At 39.5% G+C, this 25,195-nt stretch overlaps 1 protein-coding gene and 1 long non-coding RNA gene across 6 annotated transcripts in view; one reads left to right on the forward strand and one right to left on the reverse strand.

Annotated features, from left to right (window-relative positions):
• Positions 1-25,195, forward strand: part of LOC307145408 — a 1,105,317-nt gene that overhangs the window by 723,771 nt on the left and 356,351 nt on the right. The window lies entirely within an intron of this gene.
• top1b (DNA topoisomerase Ib) overlaps positions 235-25,195 on the reverse strand; it is a 33,342-nt gene continuing 8,381 nt past the window's right edge. For all 5 annotated transcript variants that reach the window (XM_079848468.1, XM_079848467.1, XM_079848466.1 and 2 more), the window contains exons 10-21: positions 22,614-22,735; positions 22,304-22,426; positions 22,037-22,224; positions 17,724-17,868; positions 12,494-12,637; positions 5,063-5,248; positions 4,886-4,954; positions 4,196-4,310; positions 3,083-3,210; positions 2,883-2,977; positions 2,592-2,741; positions 235-2,155 (exon numbers count right to left, since the gene is read on the reverse strand). In XM_079848468.1, coding sequence (XP_079704594.1) covers positions 2,053-2,155; positions 2,592-2,741; positions 2,883-2,977; positions 3,083-3,210; positions 4,196-4,310; positions 4,886-4,954; positions 5,063-5,248; positions 12,494-12,637; positions 17,724-17,868; positions 22,037-22,224; positions 22,304-22,426; positions 22,614-22,735 — 1,568 coding nt within the window. In that variant the 3' untranslated portion in view covers positions 235-2,052. The remainder of the gene's footprint in view (positions 2,156-2,591; positions 2,742-2,882; positions 2,978-3,082; positions 3,211-4,195; positions 4,311-4,885; positions 4,955-5,062; positions 5,249-12,493; positions 12,638-17,723; positions 17,869-22,036; positions 22,225-22,303; positions 22,427-22,613; positions 22,736-25,195) is intronic.

Consider the following 25,195-nt stretch of genomic DNA (forward strand, 5'->3'; position numbering starts at 1 on the left):
ATATAACTAACTTTTATTTCAAAGTGAAGTTTGGAAAATATTATTGGGAAAATTTGTCTAAGTTTTTATTTATTTATTTTTTATTTACATTTCATGTCAAATATGCAGTATTGTTTCATGGGGGCATAAAACCCACCAAACTAAATATATTTAAATCTAAGCAGCAATTTTGATAATCTGGTTTATTTCTGATATTTATGTTTTGGCTAGTATAGAGTTTGAGAATGGCCGGGAACTTGAACATTTAGTCGCAAATTGGCTGGCAAGTGAAAATTTTAATTTTAAAACCAAGTGAAATTGGTTATTAGTTTCACTTGGTCAATAGATTTCTGATTCTGAAACTCTTACAATCATAACCTTATTTTGTGTAGTTTTCTCACAGAACACCATGTTCTGCAAATCAAAACTGGTGCGCAGCATAATGTCACAGGATAGATGCATGCAATTGCACAATGCCCACATAGGAAGAGGTTATAAACCAAAGCCACAGATGCAGATCGCTTCACGACACATTCAGAGCACAAGGCACGGAGGATGTGACCTGAAAACCTTTATTCTAGGTTTTACAAGGCTAAATGAACGAAAGTTGCTCTTTAGCTAAAGCTATTCTGTATAAATCTGTCCTTTATGCTTCATTTTTCTCTAATATTGTCAGCAGAAAAACTAACCAATTCCACCTATTTGAGTGTCATATGTTTTGCATTCAAGACCCAATATAATTTCAGTTCCATTCTGCTTTACATTTACATTTCGCTGTGTCATAAATGTGGACGATACTGTAAACAATTTCCATATGCATCAACGGACTTAAAAAGCAATCTTAAACTAAACTTGGTTTATCTTAAGGGTTAATGTAGGATTACATGACCTTCACAAAAGGACTGTGCAAACTGTTGACGTCTTACTACACTATTGCGAAGCAAAACCAACATTCAAGCTTGCATGATAATATTGCCCAATAAATTATAAAAAATGAGGATGTTTCATGGCGTGATTTATCTTGCATATTACGTTTACAAAAAAGCCTGACCTCTAACCATGTGCCATATGACTTCAGTGTAATTTATAGACATTAAAAAAGAAAGAAAAACAGTCCTATACAAGTGGGCCTTTTCTCAGTTGGTATAAATAATAAGCTAGGATTTGTATTTATTTATTAACTTAAAAACTTAAGAACTTAAGCTTAAAAAGTCCAACTACGTCTCATATTTACAGTATGATCTTCTTAAAAACTGTAAGCAGGACTTTAATTACATTTTTCTATAAACACAGCAAAGCGGCCAGACAGTTGACGCTGCATATCATGGACTTTTTCTGAATAAATTATGGATTCATAATTTAATTGGAATAATATTTTTTTATATATATTTTATATAAGCTTAATCTAAATAGGGCTGTGCAACATAAATCATTTTGCTTTCACGAGAAACTGTTATACCACAGAAACTGCACAGAAATGAAACGCACAATTAAAAGGACGGACAGTGCTAAACAGAGGGATAATCACTATAATGAAAAGCGACACATTCTCTTGTTAAAATACAGCTCTTTACACACATTAAAAACAAAATGTACATCCCTGATAGAAATATTAAATTAACAAAGAAAGACATTCACATTTGTTCACATTGCCTCATCATGACATTTGTGCCTCTGATTGTTTTTCTTTATATTTGCCAGCTAAAACATCTATTTACATGATTTTTCATTACGCATTTCTTATTTCACTTACGGACTATTAAAAATGATATTAAAATATACAATTCATCAATATATCTGAAGGCTAAAACCAAAGGATGCTAAAACTGAAGGCATGGTATGAAACATTGGCAGCTTTTCTTGTGAAAAGACGTGGTGTTCAGCAAGGCTCAGTAACAGGCCCGTTTTGTTTTCAAATAGCTTAAGTTAAACAGATAACCACTGAACTAATGTGCGGCCTTATGTTTTACTTTAAATTCATCTATCCTTAACTGATCAAATCACAAGCAAAAATATGATTCAATCATGATAAACACCTTTTATAGACAATTCATCAACAATATCAAATAAACTCTAAAACTCAAAGTCCTCATCTGCCATGTCGATAGCCCAGGCAAACTTCTCTCGCTGTGTTTTGTTGTAGATCTTCTCAATGGAGACTCTCCATTTTTTGCACCTGTGGACGGACGAAAGTGGTAAACAAGAGATCACGGCTGAAGAAAATCTCTTTCACAAACGCACATTTAGCATGAGTAAAGGTCAAAGGATTGTTTCCCACGCTTGTCCAAAAACAAAACTGGTGAGCATTGTGTCACAGTAGGGAGTTTTTCCCAAAAACAAGCCAAGAGGTGGGCTGATGACAGTACACACAGAGGCAGAGACCCTTCTTGGGCCTAAACCGCCACTGTTTCCCATCCACGGACATTACAAACAAGAGGAAAACTGCCAGAGCCCATTGTTCCTGCCTGCATGTTTTTCCCCTCGAAAGGACTTAAGCAACCTACAGTATATCTACACTACGAACACTAAAGGAAAAGTTAGACTACTAGAATCAAGTCCAACATGGCGAAGTCACTATGAATGCACACAGAGACGGCATGTCTTCCTCTTACCAGGCGACTGAGATCCGTGGGTCCAGGTAGTTGAGTTTAGACGTGCCTAATGCGATCTGTTTATTCTCCTCGCGGTCTGTGGCCTGAACCTCCAGCTTCATGAGCTGTTCAGAGATCCTCTCCACTGCTTTCTTCTTCATGTCCACCGCCCTCGAAGAAAAACACACACGTTTATCATGGCTCTGATATAACATTACACACGTTTTATTACCCGCGCCGTTAACACTTCAGTTTCCAGTTTGTTCCAAAACAAAAGAATTAAAAACTGACTGCCAGTCGAAGCTTGCTTACTTTCTACTTTTCTCATCACGAAGCGTCTTGGCGTCGGCTTTGGCTGCTTTATGCTCCTTCCTGGCAGCAGAGAGCTGTTTCTTTTTCTCGTCTATCTACAGAACAATATGATACCGTTACACAAAAGGTTTCCCCCTTTACTGATGACAGACAAAATAGTCCTGAATTCACATTACTCGTGATTTTTGAATCACTCTCACCTTGATCTGCAAATTCTGCATGGATTTCTCAAAGGTTTTGGGTGGCGCCCTCTGGTGGTTACAGAGGAGAGCCACGGCTCGGTTCGCTCTGTTATATGAGAGGATCTTCTCAGTGATGTTCTCATCAGCTGTAACAATCAGCATGAAGGGCACTTGAAGTCATTTAAATACAATATTTAACCCCTTAACTGTCACCCCCCCTTTTTGAGGATTATGGATATTAAAATGCACTATTCAAACTTAAATGGTTGTAATTCAAGAATGCTTTGGAATATAGACCTAAGTTTGTTTTAAAGAAAACACTCAGCGGGTTATTACTGAAAGCACTTCAATAAAATGAAGTATGTAAAAGTTATGGAAGTTTAAATTTACAGTAAATCTAATATACTGTACTCAATATGTTTTCTTTTATATAAAATATATACTTTACAAAATATATAAAAATTACTATAAAATTAAAGCCATATATCTAACCAAGTTGTGTTCCAAATTTGAAGTTGATATCACAAAAAATGAAGTTCCCATGAGATTTTATTTAGGCGTAATACCAAAAATAGCCACCGGGTGACATACATTCCACTGAATTTAATGGTATGCATTCTGCCATAACAAATTAATAAAGTTCTGTCCAAATATCACTTCTGTCACAAAATATGAAACCTTGAGACTCAGACCTTTCTGACAATATGTGTTTTGTCAAGATTAGAAAAGGTTTTGATCATAAATTATGAAACAAGATGACACCAAAAAGGGGAGGAGCCTGATAAAATAATTTAGAGTAACGTTTCTATGGTAACGCAATGTCCAATTTCAAAACGGTTTTCACAGGATGAATTCTGAGTTCGTAAGCTTTCAAATGATACCTAATTTATGATAACTACTAAAATATGTGATGTAATAAAAAAGGCAATAAAAAAAGATAATATTATATTTTAGAGGATATTATTTTATATTTTTTTATTGACAAATACTAGATTAAATGTTTTATTATAAACTTTTAGCATGAAAACCAAAGTTTCAATTATTAAAAGTGTGTGCGTCGACTTTTCGATATTCTCAAATAATTTGCCATGTACATAGATATGGAAAAGAGGAGAGGAGAGAGAGACTCACGGCTGGTCAGTTCTTTGAGTTGCTGTTGGAGGGTAATGGACGCGTTATAAGTGCGAAACACTTTCGCCGTCAACCCATCCATCAACTCCTGGAGGTGTTTATTCAGGATTGATGTCTGAGGAACAGCAGACGGCGCATGTCACCTTGACCCTATAAACCTACTGTATCATATTTAATACATGAATTTCTATGGCCTCTAAATTATCAACATGACCAAAACTTTAATTTGTTAATCTCTCAATCATCATTGTATTGCATTATATGTTTTAAAACTACAGAACTTTAATCATAAAACTAAGCTTTTAAATATCAACTAAGACAATTTAGAGATATAGAGTGATGACTGATATATGGATTTTATGTATCTGCTATACTATTATGAAGATCTCACTGATTTACATTACAACCTTTCAGAATTTCATCTTACATTTTCACAATATAAATATCAGCAGCTGCCACTAATTATTTTACTAAATAAAATAACTACTTCTCACTGTATATATGAGCCATAAAAGCCTGATGTCTCAAATATGATACTCAACTAAAAACACATGTGTAAACCTTCTTTTTGAATATTTTGCATAAAGTTTCAATAAATGTACATTTAAAAAAATATATATATATGATTTAATACGTCAGGCTCTAAAGATGCACACCAGGAATGATGATGTTCATGGTGAAATGTCTTACGTTGAGCCGGTCAAACAGATCGTCTTCCGGCTGCTTGTTTTCAAGAAATAACTGTAGGTTTTTAAAGACCTAACACAACAAAAATGATATTTATTTGTTAGTTATAAACATTGAAAAACATTCCCTCCCTCCCCATAATCCAGATTTTCATATCAACAATGTCTCTCTCTCTCTTACTCTTTTCTCCACTGGGATTTTGTTGTAGTAACGGATGGAGTCTTTCCCCAGGAAGTCGAACTCCACCACGAAGTCCTGTCGGTCGAGCTGAGGGTAGAGCTTGATGTGCTCGACGCGCAGAGAGCAGCAGCCCACCGTATCAGCTGTCTCCCCCTCGTCCTTCTCATTACCAGCCCTCAGAGCCAGCTGCACAACACACACACACACACACACACACACACAATGGACAATTCTTATTTTTTATAATGAAATATTGCAATGTTTATCCAAACTGATTTATCTATGAACATCATTGTTTTTCATCCATGTGTCTCATAATCTTGAATCAGAATAACTTCCACTTGGCATCTCTTCTCTTCTCTAATGACGAGGGCGGGGCAACCTGTCACTCACATCTGATCCACCAATAGCAAACCACAACCATACAATCATTTCCTAATCTACAAAGATCAAGTCCCGCCCTACATTTATTCTTGTTTGAGAAGCTGTTTCACTCGGTTATATGTCACAATAGGAACAGCTTCAAACATTAAAGCTGCAAGCAGCGAAGAAAAGGGCCCTCGCACCCGTGCCACCGCCACCCGGCGCCTTTAGGAAAACAGAGCACGGTGGGCAGTATGTAAATATAGGAGGACTATGTTAAGGTAATTTGTATTTGCCACACTTCCTGCTACCAGCAGGTGGCGCTATTGCTATAACCAAATATGAGCATGGTCATGTGTTCAGGGCTTATCAAACAAGTGAAGTTTGGGGCAGATTGGACATTGTATGCCTGAGTTACTGCAGGCTGTGTGTGGTTGCCTAGCAACATCGGAACTGCAAGCAACTTTAATATAGAACTTATCTGATGATGCATATATCACCCAAAGGCTGAAATTGGGTGTGCACATCTACATTTGTCAGGCCGCCGAGGACACGCCATTCGACGAAAACTCAAGATCTTCGCAATTTAACGTCGCTAAGGCATTAATATTACACCCACCAAATTTGAAGAGGATCAGATCAAAACTGTAGGAGGAGTTTGTTAAAGTACAACGTCTGGAAATGGCAAAAACTGCACAAAATCTGAGAGGAAGTTCAAAATAGCTGACTTCCTGTTGTGTTTAGGGCTACGCTCCAAGAGACTTTTTTGTAGGTATTGTGTCATTACATGTATGTACCGAATTTCATACCTGTACGTGAAACGTAGAGCCGGGGCAATAATGTAGGGGTCGCTATTGAGCCATTTTGCCCCACACATTTGTCAGGCCGCCGAAGGCACACCCTTCGACGAAAACTCAAGATCTTTGCAATTTAACGTCGCAAAGGCCTTAAAGTCCCCATGAAATCAAAATTGACCCTATTTACTTTGTTAGCGCATATTACTAGTCTTGTGGTGAACAATTAATCCGTGCAAGTTAATATAAAAAAAAAATTTTTTTTTTACCATGGTAATCTTTAATCAAAATCTGAAAAGTTACTTCCGGTCTGGAATGGCGTCTTTTTCTGATGACGTAGGTTTGACGGCTTGGTTTGGGAAACGCTTAACCACTCCCCTCAAACCGTTAGTCTGCTATGAGCGAGAGATGGAGAGGAGGAGCGCTAGAGTAAACCCTGCCCTCTGTTCAATATTCCGTTTCACTTGGAAATACGTCACAACACTGGAGAAAAGTCGTTTGCAACTTCCGGTTCACGGGGACTTTAAGATTACACTCACCAAATTTGAAGATGATCAAATCAAAACTGTAGGAGGAGTTTGTTAAAGTACAACATCAAGAAATGGCAAAAACTGCACAAAATCTGAGAGGAAGTTCAAAAGAGCTGACTTCCTGTTGTGTTTAGGCCTACGCTCTGTGGAATAACAAATTTAAGAATCTATTTCAGATATGCTTCCTTACATAACATCACGGTGAAGAATATTGTATTTAGCTTTTAAGGTTAAGATGATGATATCACACGAATGATTCTGCTCAGCAAAGTTGCAATTCCTGTTTTCTAATGGCTCTTGGAGTCCCAGGTTCACTCAGACTGATGGGATTAGCGTCTATGCAATTTGAATGATAGTGCTATGCTGATTGGGCCTGTTTCTCTTGATTGGGCAGAATAGTTGAGCAGCCAGATAACCTGCCTAACCGGTTTTCGCTTGATAGAATCAACTCCTCCCTACCTTTTGTATGCTTTGTTTGAGTTTGTCTCCACCTCCAGAAGTCCCTCCTCCTAAAATGCCTATAAGATACCATGTAAAGTTACTTTAGATTAGACTGTTGGATGAACTGCAGCAACGCACAGCGAAGTTCTCAATAAAGAATAACTTCTGTTTGAACGCGATCCCAACGTCTCCCGGTCTTCGATTCTGAGTTTCCAACAGCTCCAAGAGACTTTTTTGTAGGTATTGGGTCATTACATGTATGTACCGAATTTCATACCTGTACGTGAAACGTAGAGCCGGGGCAATAATGTAGGGGGGCCCACCCAATTCTGAAACCCATATCACACGTAAATTTTCACCACTTCTGAAGCGTGTGCAAAGTTTCATGAGTTTTCGAGCATGTTTAGGTCCTCAAAAAAGCGATTCACTTTGGAGAAGAAGAAGAAGAAGAAACAGAGCAAAAACAATAGGGTCCTCTCACCATCGGTGCTCGGGCCCTTATATGTTATATCAAGGGGTGCATATAACTGGTGCGCACGCGTGGTACAAATAAACGATGCGCACCAGAAAACGTAGAGAAAACAAAACATTTTTGGGGACAGGGACACGTTTACTTACTGGAGTAGGATTTTTCTCCCTCTCTGGTAAGATAGCAATCATGATGTTAAGTGTGTTCATTAATTATTGGGAGTGCATCGGATCGCAGTCGATCTGTGATCCGTACGGACCAGCTGCCCCACGGTTCGGCACACATGTGATTCGCGGATTAACTGCTAAGTTTAACCATCACAGAGTGAAAGTTTATCATTTTGTCTTGCCAATTTACACATTCAAACTATTTTAAACGCTTAAAGGAACACTCCACCATTTTTTCATATTAAACTATGTTATTCCCTTAAAGGAGAACTCCGGTCAATTTTAACATTGAGCTCATTTTTTTGTACATTTGGAGTGCTGTCAATACAGAGAACAACGACAAAAATCGGTGTTGCCTACACCAAGTTATTCTATTTTTAAAATTTGCACCCTGTTGACTTCAATGGGGCAAGTACTAAACCTGCTTTTAGCCTCTTAACATCCTTGATGTGTCATTACAAGTGCACAGAAAATGTGAGTGATTCCTTCTGAGTGAACACGAGTGAGTCTGACTGCAGTAGATGTGAAAGATATGTATAAAAATGATGTTATTTAAGCCAGCGCAAATACCTTTGTTTACATCCTGTTTTTCGGTTTAAGTCCAAAGTAGTCGATTGCCGAGTTCACGCGCGTGATCATAGGTATTAAACCTATGCGTGTGTACTCTGCAATCGACTACTTTGGACTTCAACCGAAAAACAGGATGTAAACAAAGGTATTTGCGCTGGCTTAACCCTTTCGCGCATAGTGGTCACTACAGTGGACAGCTATTAAAAAAGCATTTTCTTGAATTTGCACGGGTTTTTATGGCAAAGTTGCACATCAGCCTCTTCATTGGACCCTGGTGCATCATCCTATAAATTGCAACCAAGTGGCAAGCCTTTGTGTTTCGATTTTTTCCCCCTCCAAACCAAGATGGCCAAGGGTCAGTCAGACATGCCAAGTTGCTCCGGAATATCCACCCATTCCTTCTATCCTAGGAGACTCTTGTAGGTAAAAAAAATATTTCAGCATCAAGCAATATCTAATGAGTCATATCACAGTAAAATTTTCCAAGTTTTGATTTTAGATTGAGAGAAAACTCTGATTAATCACATGTCCACTGTAGTGGACGTCATGCATGCAATGGCTATATTTCAGCTACAATTCATAATTATAATGTGAATATTGTTTTTGAAATTTAAAACTTAAAAACTTAATTTGCATTGACTTTTTCTACTGTAAATAAATGTATTTGTATTATTAGAATGTAATTTTCATTGACTTCGAAAAAAGTCATGTGATTACATAATGTATGACACTTGTAATGCATTACTTTACTTGTTAGATCAAAAAGTAATCTGATTTTATAATGCACGTTATTGTAATGCGTTTTTTTACTCATAACATCAAAAAGTAATCTAATTACGTAATGCATGTTACTTGTAATGCGTTTCTTTACTCATAACATCAAAAAGTAATCTGATTACATAATGCATGTTCCTTGTAATGCGTTTCCTTCCTCATAACATCAAAAAGTAATCTGATTACGTAATGCATGTTACTTGTAATGCGTTTCTTTACTCGTTATATCAAAAAGTAATCTGATTAGGTAATGCACATTATTTGTAGTTAATTATTTGTTAGATCAAAAAGTAATCTGATTAGGTAATGCATGTTACTTGTAACACATTATTTTACTTGTAACATCAAAAAAGTAATCTGAATGGGTTATGCATGTTACTTGTAATGCGTTACCCCCAACACTGATCATTTCAGATGAGATTGAAAAAAACGTATCGCTAGGTTTTCTCAGAGGAGGGCTATGATAGAAATGTGCATGTCCATCTTGAACATAATCAGAATTATCAGCTAATAAGGGTAAATCTCCATACTCTGGTGCACTGGAGGGAGCATCTGAGTGGTTTCCACAGTTGTACCTTGACAGGCTGTAGACAATTCTGATGGAATCACGTCCTCATGTTCGGATATCAAAGATACGCGAAGTGCAACTTGTATGAAGTTGTATGAAGCCTTTGCAATCTTTTGCATTTATATTTTTTTGTATATTTTATAGTTTTCACATGATTTGATATAATTGCATTGATTAGTTTGTTAAATTCACATACTTTATCTGTTTGATTATTGTCTTATATTTAATACAGTATATCTTCAATTTAAACCATAACCGCATGCTGTCCACTCAAGTGGACATCTGAAGATCTCTTTGAAAAAATTGTAAAAAAATAAAATAAAAATCAATTCTTGTTTTTCATGCCCTAAGAGCAATAAAAACACATAGGAAAAAAATCCTGACTGAGGTTATCATAATTCATGCATGAAAGGGTTAAATAACATCATTTTTATCAATTTCTTTCACATCTACTGCAGTCAGACTCACTCGTGTTCACTCAGAAGGAATCACTCACATTTTCTGTGCACTTGTATTGACACATCAAGGATGTTAAGAGGCTAAAAGCAGGTTTAGTACTTGCCCCATTGAAGTCAACAGGGTGCAAATTTTAAAAATAGAATAACTCGGTGTAGGCAACACCGATTTTTGTCGTTGTTCTCTGTATTGACAGCACTCCAAATGTACAAAAAAATGAGCTCAATGTTAAAATTGACCGGAGTTCTCCTTTAACTAAGACGAGTTGATACATACCTCTCTCGTCTCAGTGCGTGCACTCAATCGCTCTGGCGCGCCGCGACACTTTGATAGCACTTAGCTTAGCCCAGTTCATTCATTAGGATCCATTGGTTCATTGTCTTTTTGTTCACAGGAGTTACTTGTTAGTCATTATTCATTGTGTATATATATATATATATATATATATATATATATATATATATCCCTCATGTTTACCTTGTTCTTTGTTGTGTGTTAATGTTGTTCCCTGTAACTGCTGTTTGGTGAGGTTTATGTTTTCAAGTCAAGTTCACGGTTATGTTCATGTTCATGTTATTTTCTGCTTCAAGTCATGTTTCAAGTTATCGTTTTGTTTTGGTTCACTTTTGATTTTGGATTAATAAACTGCATATGGGTTTAGTGCAACTCAACATAATTAGGGTTATCCCACTTTTACCAAGGATACAGGATCTATCACTGTTGATCTATTGCTAAATGATGCTAGAATGTACATTTCCTGAAGAAAATGTGAGTGGTGCTTGCAGTGGCAAAACTCGCCACTCGGTTGCTAGAGTGTGGTACATGATTGAATACGAGCCAACAAACATGTCTATACTGGTGCTGAGATATGGCTTATTCATGTTGTTCAGGTGGTTGCTAGGGTGTTCTGGGTGGTTGTAAGGCGGCTGCTAGGGTGTTCTGGGTGGTTGCTATGGTGTTGCTAGGCGGTTGCTAGGGTATTCTAGGTGGTTGCTAGGGTGTTTTGGGTGGTTGCTAGACAGTTGCTAGGGTGTTCTGGGTGGTTGCTATGGTGTTGCTAGGTGGTTGCTAGGGTGTTCTGGGTGTTTGCTATGCTGTTGCTAGGTGGTTTCTAGGGTATTTTGGACGGTTGCTAGGGCGTTTTGGGTGGTTGCTAGGCGCTAGGCGGTTGCAATGGTATTCTGGGTGGTTAATATGGTGTTGCTAGGCGGTTACTAGGGTATTCTGGGTGGTTGCCAGGGTGTTCTGGGTGGTTACTATGGTGTTGCTAGGCGGTTGCTGGGGTGTTCTGGGTGTTTGCCATGCTGTTGCTAGGTGGTTGCTAGGGTATTTTGGACGGTTGCTAGGGCGTTCTGGGTGGTTGCTAGGTGGTTGCAATGGTATTCTGGTTGGTTGGTATGGTGTTGCTAGGCGGTTACTAGGGTATTCTGGGTGGTTGCCAGGGTGTTCTGGGTGATTGCTATGGTGTTGCTATGTGGTTGCTAGGGCGTTTCTAGCGTGTTCTGGGTGGTTGCTATGGTGTTGCTAGGCAGTTGCTAGGTTATTTTGGGTGGTTGCTATGGTGCTACTAGGTGGTTGGTAGTTGTCATAGATGGTTACTATTGGAATTCTTAGCATTTTCTTGGCATGATTTAGCCTTACCTAATCGCTATTAGCATGTAGCTATTCACAGCTAGCATGTGTAGCATGTTGGAAGTCCTGTTTGCTAGCATGTGTCAAAAGAGTCAACCCCCATCTCTATACAATGTTCTGATGCAGAGATATAGGTCTTTCAATATGGTTGCTAGGGTACTCTGTTTGGTTGCTAGGGAGTGGCTTGTCAGCTGCCAATCATGAAACTCCAAATACTGCTTGTCAGTATGAATGATATAAACCAACTCCCATTCCTCTGTGACATTCAGAATGGAAGATATCCCTCTATGGATTTTGGTTGCTAAGGTGCTCGACAATGGTTGCTAGGGCGGGGCTGAAAGTGTTGAGGTGATTCATGATTGGACGTTTGCTGCCCTGAGTCAAACGAGATCACCCTCATGTTTTAACAAATTAACATTTGATTAAGGACATTCTTGTTTACTAATAACTGGTTTTGTGTTGAGCTACCAAGGGGGTCCTGATGAAAAACACCTGAGGACCACTGCTATATATCGTAAGAAAACAATTATAGGATATGTCCACTTTATCTTACTTTAATGAGGATTCACCATTGCAGTTTTGTTTGCAGAAACTTTCCTTAAGAGATGAAGAGGTACTTTTTAAAAGTAGTGATTTAAACAGCAGAATGTGTGTAATGAAGTGAGACCTTGTCAATGAAGTAAAGTGCGACGGCTCTCTGTCTGATCCTCATCTCTTTACTCCTCCAGTCCTCCCGGTACTGCGCTCGGATCCGCTCCACACACTTCTTCAGCCGGCGCGCCGTCTCGTACTTCTGCCAGTCCTTCTCTCCCTGAGACACACACACAAAACACACACAAACCCTAACTAGAATTGAACCAGTTGAACCAGTAAATAACTCTTAATTTCATTGAACTGATTCCACAAATCATTTGAGTCACTCAAAAGTGTCAGAAGTTCCTCATTGGACGTTTTTTTTCACATAAAAAAATTAGGGGTCGTTAAGATTTTGGAAAGTCTCTTATGCTCATTTATTAAAACAATTAGTAAAAACTTAAATATTATTACATTATTATTTCAATTTAAAGTAATTTTTTCAAGTATTATTTCAAAACGCTCTGTTTTGAACTATTTGGAAATATAGTAAAATGTCATTTATTCCTGTGATCAAAGCTGAATTTTCAGCATCATTACTCCAATGTCACATGATCCTTCAGAAATCATTCTAAAGCCGGGTTCACATGATGTTGAGAATCCTAAAAATTCCTTTGAGCCTAGGCCGAAAGTCCTCTAACGAAATTCAGGCAGTGTCAGAAGTTTTCAGGCGCAGTCCTGTAAGGTGGCTTCTCCTAACCCAACCGGCAAATCAAAAAACAATCTTCCCAGTCTGTCAGTAACGCTCTGTTTACTTCCTGTCTCTATGAAGCCCCTCCTTCTGAAAAGCACACTGTGCTCTGATTGGTCGGCTGGATCAGTGTGTTGTGATTGGTCAGGCGCTTCGAGTGTGTTTGGGAAATGTCCCGCCCCTTACCATAACCGCCAGTTTCAACACACTACTAACTCACTCAACAGGCCCCGCCCCTTTATTCTGCGTATGAATTATTTAAATGAGGAATATTGTGATGTGTTCGTTCCCGGAAGAAACTCAAGACTACAAATGGAGGCATTTCAGGGAGTTCAGAAACAGTAGGCGCGTTTCCATTACAGATTTGCGCAAAACTTTTGCGATTTTTTTCTAAATGTCGACAAAAAACTATTGCGAAATGACGGCGTTTCCATTAACCGATGTAATGCGATTACTTCAGTTTTTCCTCTCGCGATAAGTAAAATCATTCCAAAAACCATGGTAATGGACATTGGTAGGTTTATGTACTACATCCCAGCCACTGCACTGGCCATTATTATTAATCGAAGGAGATATAAGTGTGTTTTCCAAGCATTAATGGTAAGGAAAGACCCTTATTATACTTGTGAGCGGCACATATGAGGTGTTTCTGGGTGTTTCTCCCTCATATCTGCTTCGAGGTCTTGATTGTGGCATTTATTTGAGGTTTAGAATCCAGTATTCCTGTATTTCTTTTGTCTTGTATGAATTTAATAAAGAACTCTCGTATTCTGTCCAAATACACCGCGTCATCTACGTCAGCTGACCTGTAAATGCATTTCCATCGCAGTTTTGCGAAATATTTCTTTTTCGAATTGGTGGAGAGTGGAGGTGGAGAGTTCCTGCCTCAAGTGGAGGAGTTCAAGTATCTTGGGGTCTTGTTCACGAGTGAGGGAAGGATGGAACGGGAGATTGACAGACGGATCGGTGCAGCTTCTGCAGTAATGCGGTCGATGTATCGGTCTGTCGTGGTGAAGAAAGAGCTGAGCCGCAAGGCGAAGCTCTCGATTTACCGGTCAATCTACGTTCCTACTCTCACCTATGGTCATGAGCTTTGGGTCATGACCGAAAGGACAAGATCCCGGATACAGGCGGCTGAAATGAGCTTTCTCCGCAGGGTGGCTGGGCGATCCCTTAGAGATAGGGTGAGGAGCTCGGTCACTCGGGAGGAGCTCAGAGTAGAGCCGCTGCTCCTCCACATCGAGAGGGGCCAGCTGAGGTGGCTCGGGCATCTGTTCCGGATGCCTCCTGGACGCCTTCCCGGGGAGGTGTTCCGGGCGCGTCCCACTGGGAGGAGACCCCGGGGAAGACCTAGGACACGCTGGAGGGACTATGTCTCCCGGCTAGCCTGGGAACGCCTCGGTGTCCCCCCGGAAGAGCTGGAGGAAGTGTCTAGGGAGAGGGAAGTCTGGGCATCTCTGCTTAGACTGCTGCCCCCGCGACCCGGCCCCGGATAAGCGGAAGAAGATGGATGGATGGAATTGCCTGAAAACCTCCTCATGCGAGCGTAAAAACTTTTTTGCGATAAATGGCAGTTTTTGCAAAATTGACGTGTTTCCATTGGGCGTATTTACAATTCACAATTTCAATTTGCGCAGTTTGAATTGTAATGGAAACGAGGCTAGTGACACTGATATAGAGAATAACTCCCGCTAGAGGGACTTTGTGCTCAAACAGCAACATTACACACTAAAGAAAGATGAACATGTAAATAAAGCATCATAGGACCAAATCACTAAACAACAGAGCTTTAAATGAACACGCTTAATAAACAAACTACAGCTGGTTCAAAACGCAGCAGCTCGAGTTCTTACCAGAACCAGGAAGTATGACCATATTAGCCCCGTTCTGTCAAAACTGCATTGGCTCCCTATTAAACATCGTATCAATTTTAAAATATTGCTGATCACTTACAAAGCACTAAATGGTTTAGCTCCGCAGTACTTGAGCGAGCTCTTAACGCATTATAGTCCTTCGCGTCTATTGCGATCTCAAAATTCCGGCCAGTTGATAATACCTAGAATATCAAAATCGACTGCTGGCGGTAGATCCTTTTCCTATTTAGCACCAAAACTCTGGAACAGTCTTCCTACCATTGTCCGGGAAGCAGACACACTCTGTCAGTTCAGACTAAAGACACATCTCTTTGACCTAGCATTCACATAATACATTATAGACTTCTATAATTCAGTGTTAGGCTGCATAGATTAGGTCAGCTGGAACCGGGAACACTTCCCATAAATCCTGATGTACTCGTTACATCATGAGAAGAATGGCATCTACGCTAATTTTAGTGTCTTTTGTTTATCCCGAGGTTTTCCTGCAGCCTGCCGGATCCAGGCCGTATTCAGATCTGACGAAGGACCTTCGCCTGGACCCGATGACAACGCAGTGCTGAAGTGCCAACTAGTCTCTCCCTATGGAGGATCCCACTACCACTCTACAGATAAGGCGTTGTCGGGAAACTCAATTCGCGTATCTACCCCGAATTGATAAAATAAAATAAAATTCTGTATCAAAAATTATAAGGAAACACCAGTACTTTGTTTAGGCTTGGTTTGTAGGGAATTACAAACCTGCGCACATATATTCAAACGCACATAAGTATAGAACCAATTCTAAATGCGCATGTGAACGCCATCAGCGTTTCTCACAGGTTCGCGTTTAAAGTCTGTGTAGAGAGAATGGTGTCGTCTTAGCGGCCCCTAATTTAATAACAAATGATCGTTGCGACGGAAGCGAATCAATCAAAACCAACTTTAGCTGGAAAATAACTTTATTAAAGAACCGCTATAAAGCCAAAACAATCTCTGTTACTTTAAATTATACGTTTATCTCTGTAAAGCTGCTTTGAAACAATCTACATTGTTAAAAGCGCTATATAAATGAAGATGACTTGACTTGACTTGACTTATTTGACTTGACTTGAACGATTCCTTTGCAAACTGGATATCACTAGTATAGAGGGAATGCACTGACGTCACTTTCCCGCAGGAACACGCCCCTCTCAGCCGGAATGAGTGGCAAAACGCAAGTAAAACAAACGATTATCAGTTTAAACTAAAGGTTGGACTGGATATAGTGTTCCTTACAACTAATCAAAGATCCAGTGATCCATGGATATTGAAATGCAGCCAGGAGTCGTGTTCCCTGTGCCTGATCTCGACGCCGGGGAAATACATAAAGCAAATTATTAATTTGCATTTTAATTATTGCAATCATTAATTTATATTATTAGTATACCTCAGATTTCTTGTCAAATCTGTTTGTACAGTCAATCGCAAACCTCTTTCCCGTTTTAGATGTGTTTTGGGTTTTTCTCGGCATTCACGCTGAAACAAATGCTGCCACTCAGTGTGTGTAACCGCAGTCACTCCGTCCGACGGTGACGTCACGCTCACACACCCTCCATTACATATAGGTGACTGACCAATACACTGGCCAGGCCAATAGGCTAAATATTCAGATAAACACTGAATTTGAGATTACTGACATCAGTTACAAGTCTGCCAAGTCTGTTCTTGTTATACTCCACAATCCACAGTTTTAAACGTGAGGTGTTGCAGAGAGATAGAGGACACTTCAGTCTTGGTGTGGGACTTGACGTGTCGTGAAAGGACACTTTTAAGGCGAGACACGGCAGGCAAATTTTTTTTCTTTTACTAGTCAATTTTGAGATTTTTGGATATTTGTCTTCAATAACATGTCTTCTTTCAGACTTGTGGTGAAAAAAAGTCTGAAATACACATTTAGGTCTTTATTTTACTACACTGTGTCTGTTTGCGTCTGTAGATTTCTCAAAAATTCAACAAAAGTTGGCGTTGTTTAAATATGCTCATTTCCAATTTGGTCATTTCCTTTTAAAGAAAGTAAAAGGGCTGAATGTGCAATCTCATTGGCTGATGATAAATCTTTAAAGGCCGTTTTCTCAAAATGACTTTTCTCTCACACTCCAAGTCCGAAATCTCCATTTCAGTAGCACTTATATACACCAAACTGTCCAGTCTTGAACCTAGTTATATTATGAAGACATTTACAGAGGGATTTGTAAATATATTATTCCTAGCCTGATTTATATAACATTTTATTCCAAAAAACATGGCGAAAATCATTTTTTAAGGCTATTGACAGTATATTCTGATTTACAGGATAGCAAAAGTAGATATCCATAAATCCCTCTATAATTTTTTTCCCATCTAATATGTGAACACAATGAAAAAATCATTTTTAACCTGGCTTTATCCACTACTCAGATTTAAATATATATGCAAATAAAATATATAAATAAATATATATAAACTATATGCAAATTAGCGCATATTTAATTAGATATTGCCTAATTTGCATATTTAAACATTAAATTACAGAAAACTTGTAATACATTTTTTTCTCATCTTCATGTAGGTAATCAACTGGGAAAGTTTCATGGTGATATCTGCTAGTTAAAAATTTTACCCTATTGACCTGTAGTGTCTCGCCTTAAGTGTTGTTTGAAAAATCAAACCCCCGTCTGAAGTAAAGAGCCGTTTCTGACCTTGATTCTGGAGCTGGGGTTGAGCATGATGTATTTGATGGAGCCCTGAATGTTCTCCGTCCACGACACCAGCCATGTGACTTTGTTGTCATGACGAACTTCCTTCCACCTGGTGCCTGGGGGGGGTCTGGGGTGAACCGAATCTCTGAGGACAACAGACAATGGGAGACGGTCACACTCGCCTTAAAACACTTTCAAGTTTTACAGCTTGTTAAAAACAGGTTTTACTTGAAGATCTGGAATCTACTGTGGAAACTCTGATATGAAAAACTAAGTTATATTGGGAAATGACATTCCTTCTGTTGGAGATCTGCATGAAAGATGTTATCAGAGTTTGAACATGACACATCTGCTCAAGAAAAACAGGATCAGACCGGCCACAACACACACACACACACACACACACAGGAAGCGGGCCTCTGACACACTCACAGGATAAACAACTCCTTCACGAGGGCCACAACAACATCACACTGACCGCTCTGCAACTACAACAATAGCCAGCTAAATATACGGGCTGTGGGCCAGTACTTAAAACTCTGCCAAACACTTCTCTACCAAGAATTACATTTACTAGAGAAAGAATAATCCTGGAGGAACCGGAGCTCAAGTGCTTTGATCAGTGATTATCATCTCAGAAACTCTCCATCAATTCCTCTACCTGGTGTTTCAACCAGAAGCCTTTAGGTTACATTAACCACTTAGCTAACCCTTGTGAAGTGTGCCTAATTGTACTGAAATAGTGTACTTCAAATCTTAAAGTATGTTTTTTGTTAAATAAAACTGTTTTCACAGAAAATATATTAATGAAATAAAAGCCCACTTAAGTGCACTTAAAGAGAGTACACTTATGACTGTTTTCTTAACACACTTAAGTACGCTTTTAAAATATGCACTTTGTATTAATGTCAAATTAAAAAATTTACTGTAAAGTACATTTTAAATCACTATGTTTTAATAATATTAAAGAAGTACACTTATTTTGATGTGTTGAGTACTTTTTAATTTGAACTTTAGTGTTTTTTGATATTACATTTGATGTTAATATATTTTAAATTTACTAAATTGCAACTTCATCATTACAAATAAGTAACTACAAATATATTTAATAAAACATGACATTAGTTTCAATAGAAATGACATTAAACTATAGTTTAGTTTACCAGAAACAATTGTCTGCACATTCAGCAGTACACTATACACTTTAACCATATTTCAATAGACGTAATTATGAAATTACATATAAATGACATCTACTTAAAGTCCTAATTAAGCGGGTCAAAAAGCACTCAAAAGTTTAACTAATTGTATTTAATATAAGTTTAAACTCTAGTACATTTTCATGCAATTGCAATTAACATGCAAAGAAAAGTATACTATTTCACTTTTTAAAGTAAACTCTGTACTTCTTTTAACAAGGCAGAAAAACGAATGACAGATCACGTCACCCAGATCATGCTCTTGGTAAGGGTGCTCCGATCAGGATTTTTGGTGCCAATTTTTTCACCAATCACTGGAAGCAGTATTGGCCGATATGATCACGGATACCGATCACCGAAATAAATAATACTATTCATAACAACAATGTATTTTAAGTATTAAAAATGTAAGCGATGAGAAAGTATCATGAATTGACAACTCTTTAATTATTGCAAGATCTTCCATTCCTTCTCTTAGAGGTGATTAGGAACAGCATGGAGCTTAACAAATATAGTATTCCAGTGAAATAAATAATAATGGTAAACAACAGAAGTCTTTATCAACAGAAAGTAATCAAATTTAAACCAACACTGCATAGTCTTTACTGTATAAATATATATTAATCCTAGTAAATCTACTAAAGAGCAGTGAGTGATTTTCTCTTTGTCTTTTGTTGTTTGACACATACAGCAGGTTTATTAGGCTGCTGTCACTTTAAGACTGAATGCACAGATCCAATATACTACACATACACACGTGACTATTTCCCAACTGTTTATGTTCACTTAAGACATAACCGACGGTGTTTAAGTGAATACTCACCAAGCTGGGCATTTTGAAATATTTCTGAGTGTTTTTAACTGTTTAGGCACGAACCCGAAGCGTCTACTACAGTTGCACACGCACAGAAAGCCGCTTGGAGAACAGTATCTCTTTCACAGCTTAATGCAGTTTAACTCTTATTATTATCTAATATTGCACAATAGACAATATTGCTGATTTGGACGTTAAAGGGGTCGTGAACTGAGAATTAAAATTTTCCTTTATCTTTTGACAGTTAAAGGTAGGGTAGGTCAGAATTGTCTAAAAAAACTTTTATTCAAATTTGTTTAAACTGTTTTTATATACCAATACATAATTAAAATGCAAGTACTCTGAAATAGAGAGTATAAAAAATTGAGTGACTCTAGTGTATTTAATCTTCAATAAACACAGCTCATTAATTCCATTCACTCCCACCTAAAAACGGGTGCGCGACTGCGCGCACGTGGGCAGAGCCAGTAATAGCGCGGTAGTCATGGCGACGGAGAGTGACAGTCGCGCAAGCCAATCACTTGTTTCGTCCCGGTAGGAATTAATGAGCTGTGTTTTTTGAAGATTAAATACACTATAGTCACTCAATTTTTATGCTCTCTTTTTCAAAGTACTTACATTTTAATTATGTATTGGTATATAAAGACAGTTTAAGCCAATTTGAAAAAAAGTTCTTTAGACAATTCTTACCTACCCAACCTTTAAGAGGTTGTTAAAATATAAAAATCCAGTACGTTTCAAAACACAGTATTTGCTTTGTTATTTATGGTTAAAGCATTCGTGAGAATGCAGAAATCGCGTTGCAATGATGAGATCTCATCATTGCAACGCGATTTCTGCATTCTCAGAGCTGTCATCTGCTCAATGCTCATCACTGCAACCTTTCATGTGATGGGAATAGATACTTTTCACGATTCGTTATTCTTGACAGCTGTAATAGTAAAAAAGTCGTAAAAGTATTCGAGAGGGTTCCACATGTAGTACTTATTTCATATGCAAAGATGTCAGCCAATCACAGCAGTGGGCGTTTACACTGAAGTCTCATAGCAGACACACCCCTTCAAACATAGCATTCAAATCAGGGGATAAAATCAGGATCAAAATTAGCCATTTATTTGTACATTTTTATTTGTAAAATTTGACTATTTTTCATGTAAAAATCATATTAACATTATAAGTGCACCTCAGGAAACATAATAAAATAATTAAAAAAATCCAGTTCATGACCCCTTTCAGGTTGGTCTTTTAGGGAGGAAAGAAAGCGAAAGAGTTGTAACGTTGCGGTTGAAACATAGGAGGAAGCAGGATCCACGTGCAGCACACTTTATTTAAACAAACTCAAAACTTGACAAAGACAAACTCAGACTAGGGAACAGGACTCGGGAACAGAACAACCAACATACAACATCAAGAACTCACAAAGACTGAAACTAGACACAGGGCTTAAATACACAGGCAAACAAGCTAAATAAGATAACAAGGGGGCGTGGCTAATTAGAAACACCTGGGGAGACTAATAAACAAGAATAACTACAAAGGACTAAAAAACATGGCACAGGACAGGAAATGAAATAAGTCCACACAACACAAGGGGAACACAAGACAGGAATCATAACAGAGCCCCCCACTTAAGGAGAGGATTCCAGAAGCTCCTCAGGAAACAGTCCAGGAGGGTGGTGGAGCGGAGGTGGAGTGGAGGCGGACCCGGGAGTGGGATGGAGGGCCAGGCCCATGGAGCGGAAGAGGGCCTGGAGACTGCGGCAGGACGGGAGGCCAGGGCGGAGCAGGCAGTGCAGCACACTTTATTTAAACAAACTCAAAACTTGACAAAGACAAACTCAGACTAGCGAACAGGACTCGGGAACAGAACAACCAACATACAACATCAAGAACTCACAAAGGCTGAAACTAGACACAGGGCTCAAATACACAGACAAACAAGCTAAACAAGAAAACAAGGGGGTGTGGCTAATTAGAAACACCTGGGGAGACTAATAAACAAGAAAAACTGCAAAGGACTACAAAACATGGCACAGGACAGGAAATGACAAATGTCCACACAAGACAAGGGGAACACAAGACAGGAATCATAACAGCTGTGAAGGAAAGAAATGCACTAAAATCGCACAGCTCTATTTCTTGCTGTCATTGCTGTAGGGTTGCTGTCGTTGCAATGTCTCCGCTCTCCGCAAAGAGAGATTCGTCTATTTGAGTTATTCAATTAGTTTTTTTTTTTTTATAATTCTACTATTATTCTACGCCATGAAAATAGTAATAATACAGCATGATTAGGGACTCACTTGCTGCAGTTGATGATGATGTCCTCGGGTCGGATGCGGCGTTTCAGTTTGCCCATCTTAGGATGGTCCCCGCGTCCTCTGAACAGACCTGGAGGCTCGATCCGGAAGTTGCCGATCCGCTCCCTGTGGTTATCCATGACGCAGAATCCATACTCCTGCAGAATGCGTTCATTCTCTTCTTTGGTTTTCTTTGAAAATAAGATGAATTTTTCAGTTTAATAGTCAGTTTGTATTTCAGCAGCATATATGTGTTGGTGGCATTCTAACCTGTTTCTCCTCTTTTGACATCTGTTTTCTGGCCTCAGATTGTGCTTTAAAGTATTTGTGCATCTCAGTGAAGTCACATTTCTTCAGCTCAGCGATCTTTGACTTCTCCTCTGATGTCATTTCCTTACAAGAAACATTTGTGGGACAATGTTTCTATAAGACACTGTGACAATGTTTCTATAAGAATAATGACATTTTCAAACTTTTGCACATTTCCATTGGCTGATAAAACTATTCCCTTAAAACTGGCAATTGTGAATAGTATGAGAGCAATAATAATAGAGAAGTAATGTTTTGAAAAGCATGTTACCTTCCTCCAATCTTTGAAGAAGTTCTTTTTAAATATGTCTTTAGTTGTGTACTCGTGGTCAAGCATTTTTGCATAAAACGTTGCCACCTCCTCTGCACCGGGGCTCAATTTCAGGGCCTTTCCTGTGAAACACAAGATAATTACCTCAACATTTAAATATATCCTCATTATACACCACACTATACAAGTGTCACAATCATGTCATGTATAGTTGTCACTCTAGTTTCTAATTATTCTCACACTTGTTCCTTGTTCTGTTGACTGATTTTCAGAGGTCGAGCCTGCCATGAAGCGAGAGACAGAGCAAATGCCAGAGGTCAATTTCGTCCCCGAGCCCATCGCGGAGTCTGGCCAGGGGCCTGATGTATAAACGTTGCATACGCATACGTTGCATACGTTATATTGTATATATACTTAGCTTGCGGGAAGGCAGCCGGAGACGGATGTCCCTGGTAGAGAGCCAGATTCTTCTGCCCTGGATGGTAAATGAGTGTCGCTGCTCTTCTTGCGTCGGCCTGGATCTTGTGTCTCCGTACTGCCCTCTGAAGGTGGATATGAGCTGAGTCCCACACCCTCTCGCTCTCCTAGAACCAGTAGTTCACAGCTGACGGCTCACCTGACCAGGGAAACATGGGCGGTTGGTAGCCGAGTATGCACTGGAAGGGTGTAAGCCCGGTAGTGGTCTGACGAAGGGAGTTCTGTGCATACTTGGCCCATGGTAGGAAACGGTTCCAGCTGTGTTAATGGTTGTGGCAGTATGACCACAGGTAACGTCTGATTTCCTGGATCTTGCGTTCTGTTTGGCCGTTTGTCTGAGGGTGGTATTCTGAAGACAAGCTTACCGACACAGCAGATTTCAAAGCTTACCCGAGCAGATGGAAGAAGGCTTTCCACACACATGAAGTAAACTTAGAGCCTTAGAGAAACAGTCAACTACAACCAGGATGCAGGTGTTTGTGTCAGAGGGTGGTAAGTCTGTGACGAAGTCGATGCCAAGGTGAGACCAGGGTCTATTGGGAATGGGCAATGGTTAAAGTTTGCCATCTGGAAGGTGTCTTGAAATAGTGCATGTGGAACAGCCTCGGACCAAATGTTGTACATCCTGGGTCATACTGGGCCACCAATAACGTTCACGGAGGATCGAGAGGGTTTGCTGGTAACCTGGATGCCCTGATCAGTTTCTTTGAAAAGAAGGCACATGGATGAAGCACTGCTGACTCACCCTGCCCCTGAGAGAGTACTGCTCCGACTCCGCTGGTGGATGCGGCCACTTCTATGACAAAGGCGAAGTCAAGATCAAGATGTTTTAGGATGGGAGTGGTACAAAATGCATTCTTCAGCTGTTGGAAAGCATTGGTGGCCACTGAATTCCAGGACAGAGACTTGGGTCGGTTCAGGAGGAGTGTGGTCAATGGTGCAGCGATTTGACTGAAGTTGGTGATGAACTTTCGATAGAAATGGGCAAATCCTGAGAAGCGTTGAAATGCTTTGACGGAAGTGGGTTGTAACCTGTCTTTAATGGCGGTGACCTTCCCCTGGTACATCTGAATGCCAGATCCATCAATGATGTAACCGAGGAATTGGATGGAGGGACGATGGAATTTGCACTTTTCCAATTTCAGGTAAAGGTGGTACTCCCTGAGTCATTGAAGGACCTGCACAACGAGCCTGCGGTGTTCAACCAGATTCTGAGAATAGATGAGAATGTCATTGATAGCGAATTGCTGGATGATAATGAAATGATGGAGCATGTCTCGGAACACCTCATCCATGAAAGCCAGGAACACAGAAGGTGAGTTGGTCAGTCCGTATGGCATAACCCGGTACTCATATTGGCCTGAAGGTGTTACGAAGGCGGTATTCTATTCTTTTCCAGTTTTTCCAGGGCTAATGGGACAAGGGGAAGAGGACAGCGATAATTGATTGTTTGATCGTTGAGAGCCCTGTAGTCAATGCACAGCCGGAAGCCTCCATCCTTCTTGGCCATGAAGAAGCTCAAAGCGGAAGGGGAGGTAGATGGTTGAATAAACCCTTGTTTCAGGGCTTCTTTGATGTATTCATCCATGGCCTTCTGCTCCGGGATCAACAGAGGATAGACTTTCCCTTTGGGCATGGTGGCTCCATGTACCAGCTCAATCGCACAGTCCCATGGCTGATGAGGTTGAAGTTTAGTGGTCAGCTGCTTGCTGAAAACATCCTGGAACTCCCCACACTCCTCTGGGAAACACAGCATGGAGGAAACATTCGGGCTTTCGATGGTAGTTGAATTCAGGAAGATGAAGTTTGGGAGGACTGGATGGAGATAATTTACTGTGATACGGTAAAACCAAAGCCATCGTTACTGTTCATATCACTGTGTATCAAGTGCTGAGGAAGATCTGGAGCTGAAAATCAGATATAATAATAACCATTTTGTTTCTGAAACATGCTGTAAGCAGTAGACCAATCACAACATACTGATCCATCTGACCAATCAGAGCAGAGTAGACCAATCACAACAGACTGGGTCATCTGGCCAATCAGAGCAGAGTAGACCAATCACAACAGACTGATCTATCTGACCAATCAGAGCAGAGTAGACT

The sequence above is a fragment of the Squalius cephalus genome, assembly GCF_949319135.1.
Source record: "Squalius cephalus genome assembly, chromosome: 18".
NCBI lineage: Eukaryota > Metazoa > Chordata > Actinopteri > Cypriniformes > Leuciscidae > Squalius > Squalius cephalus.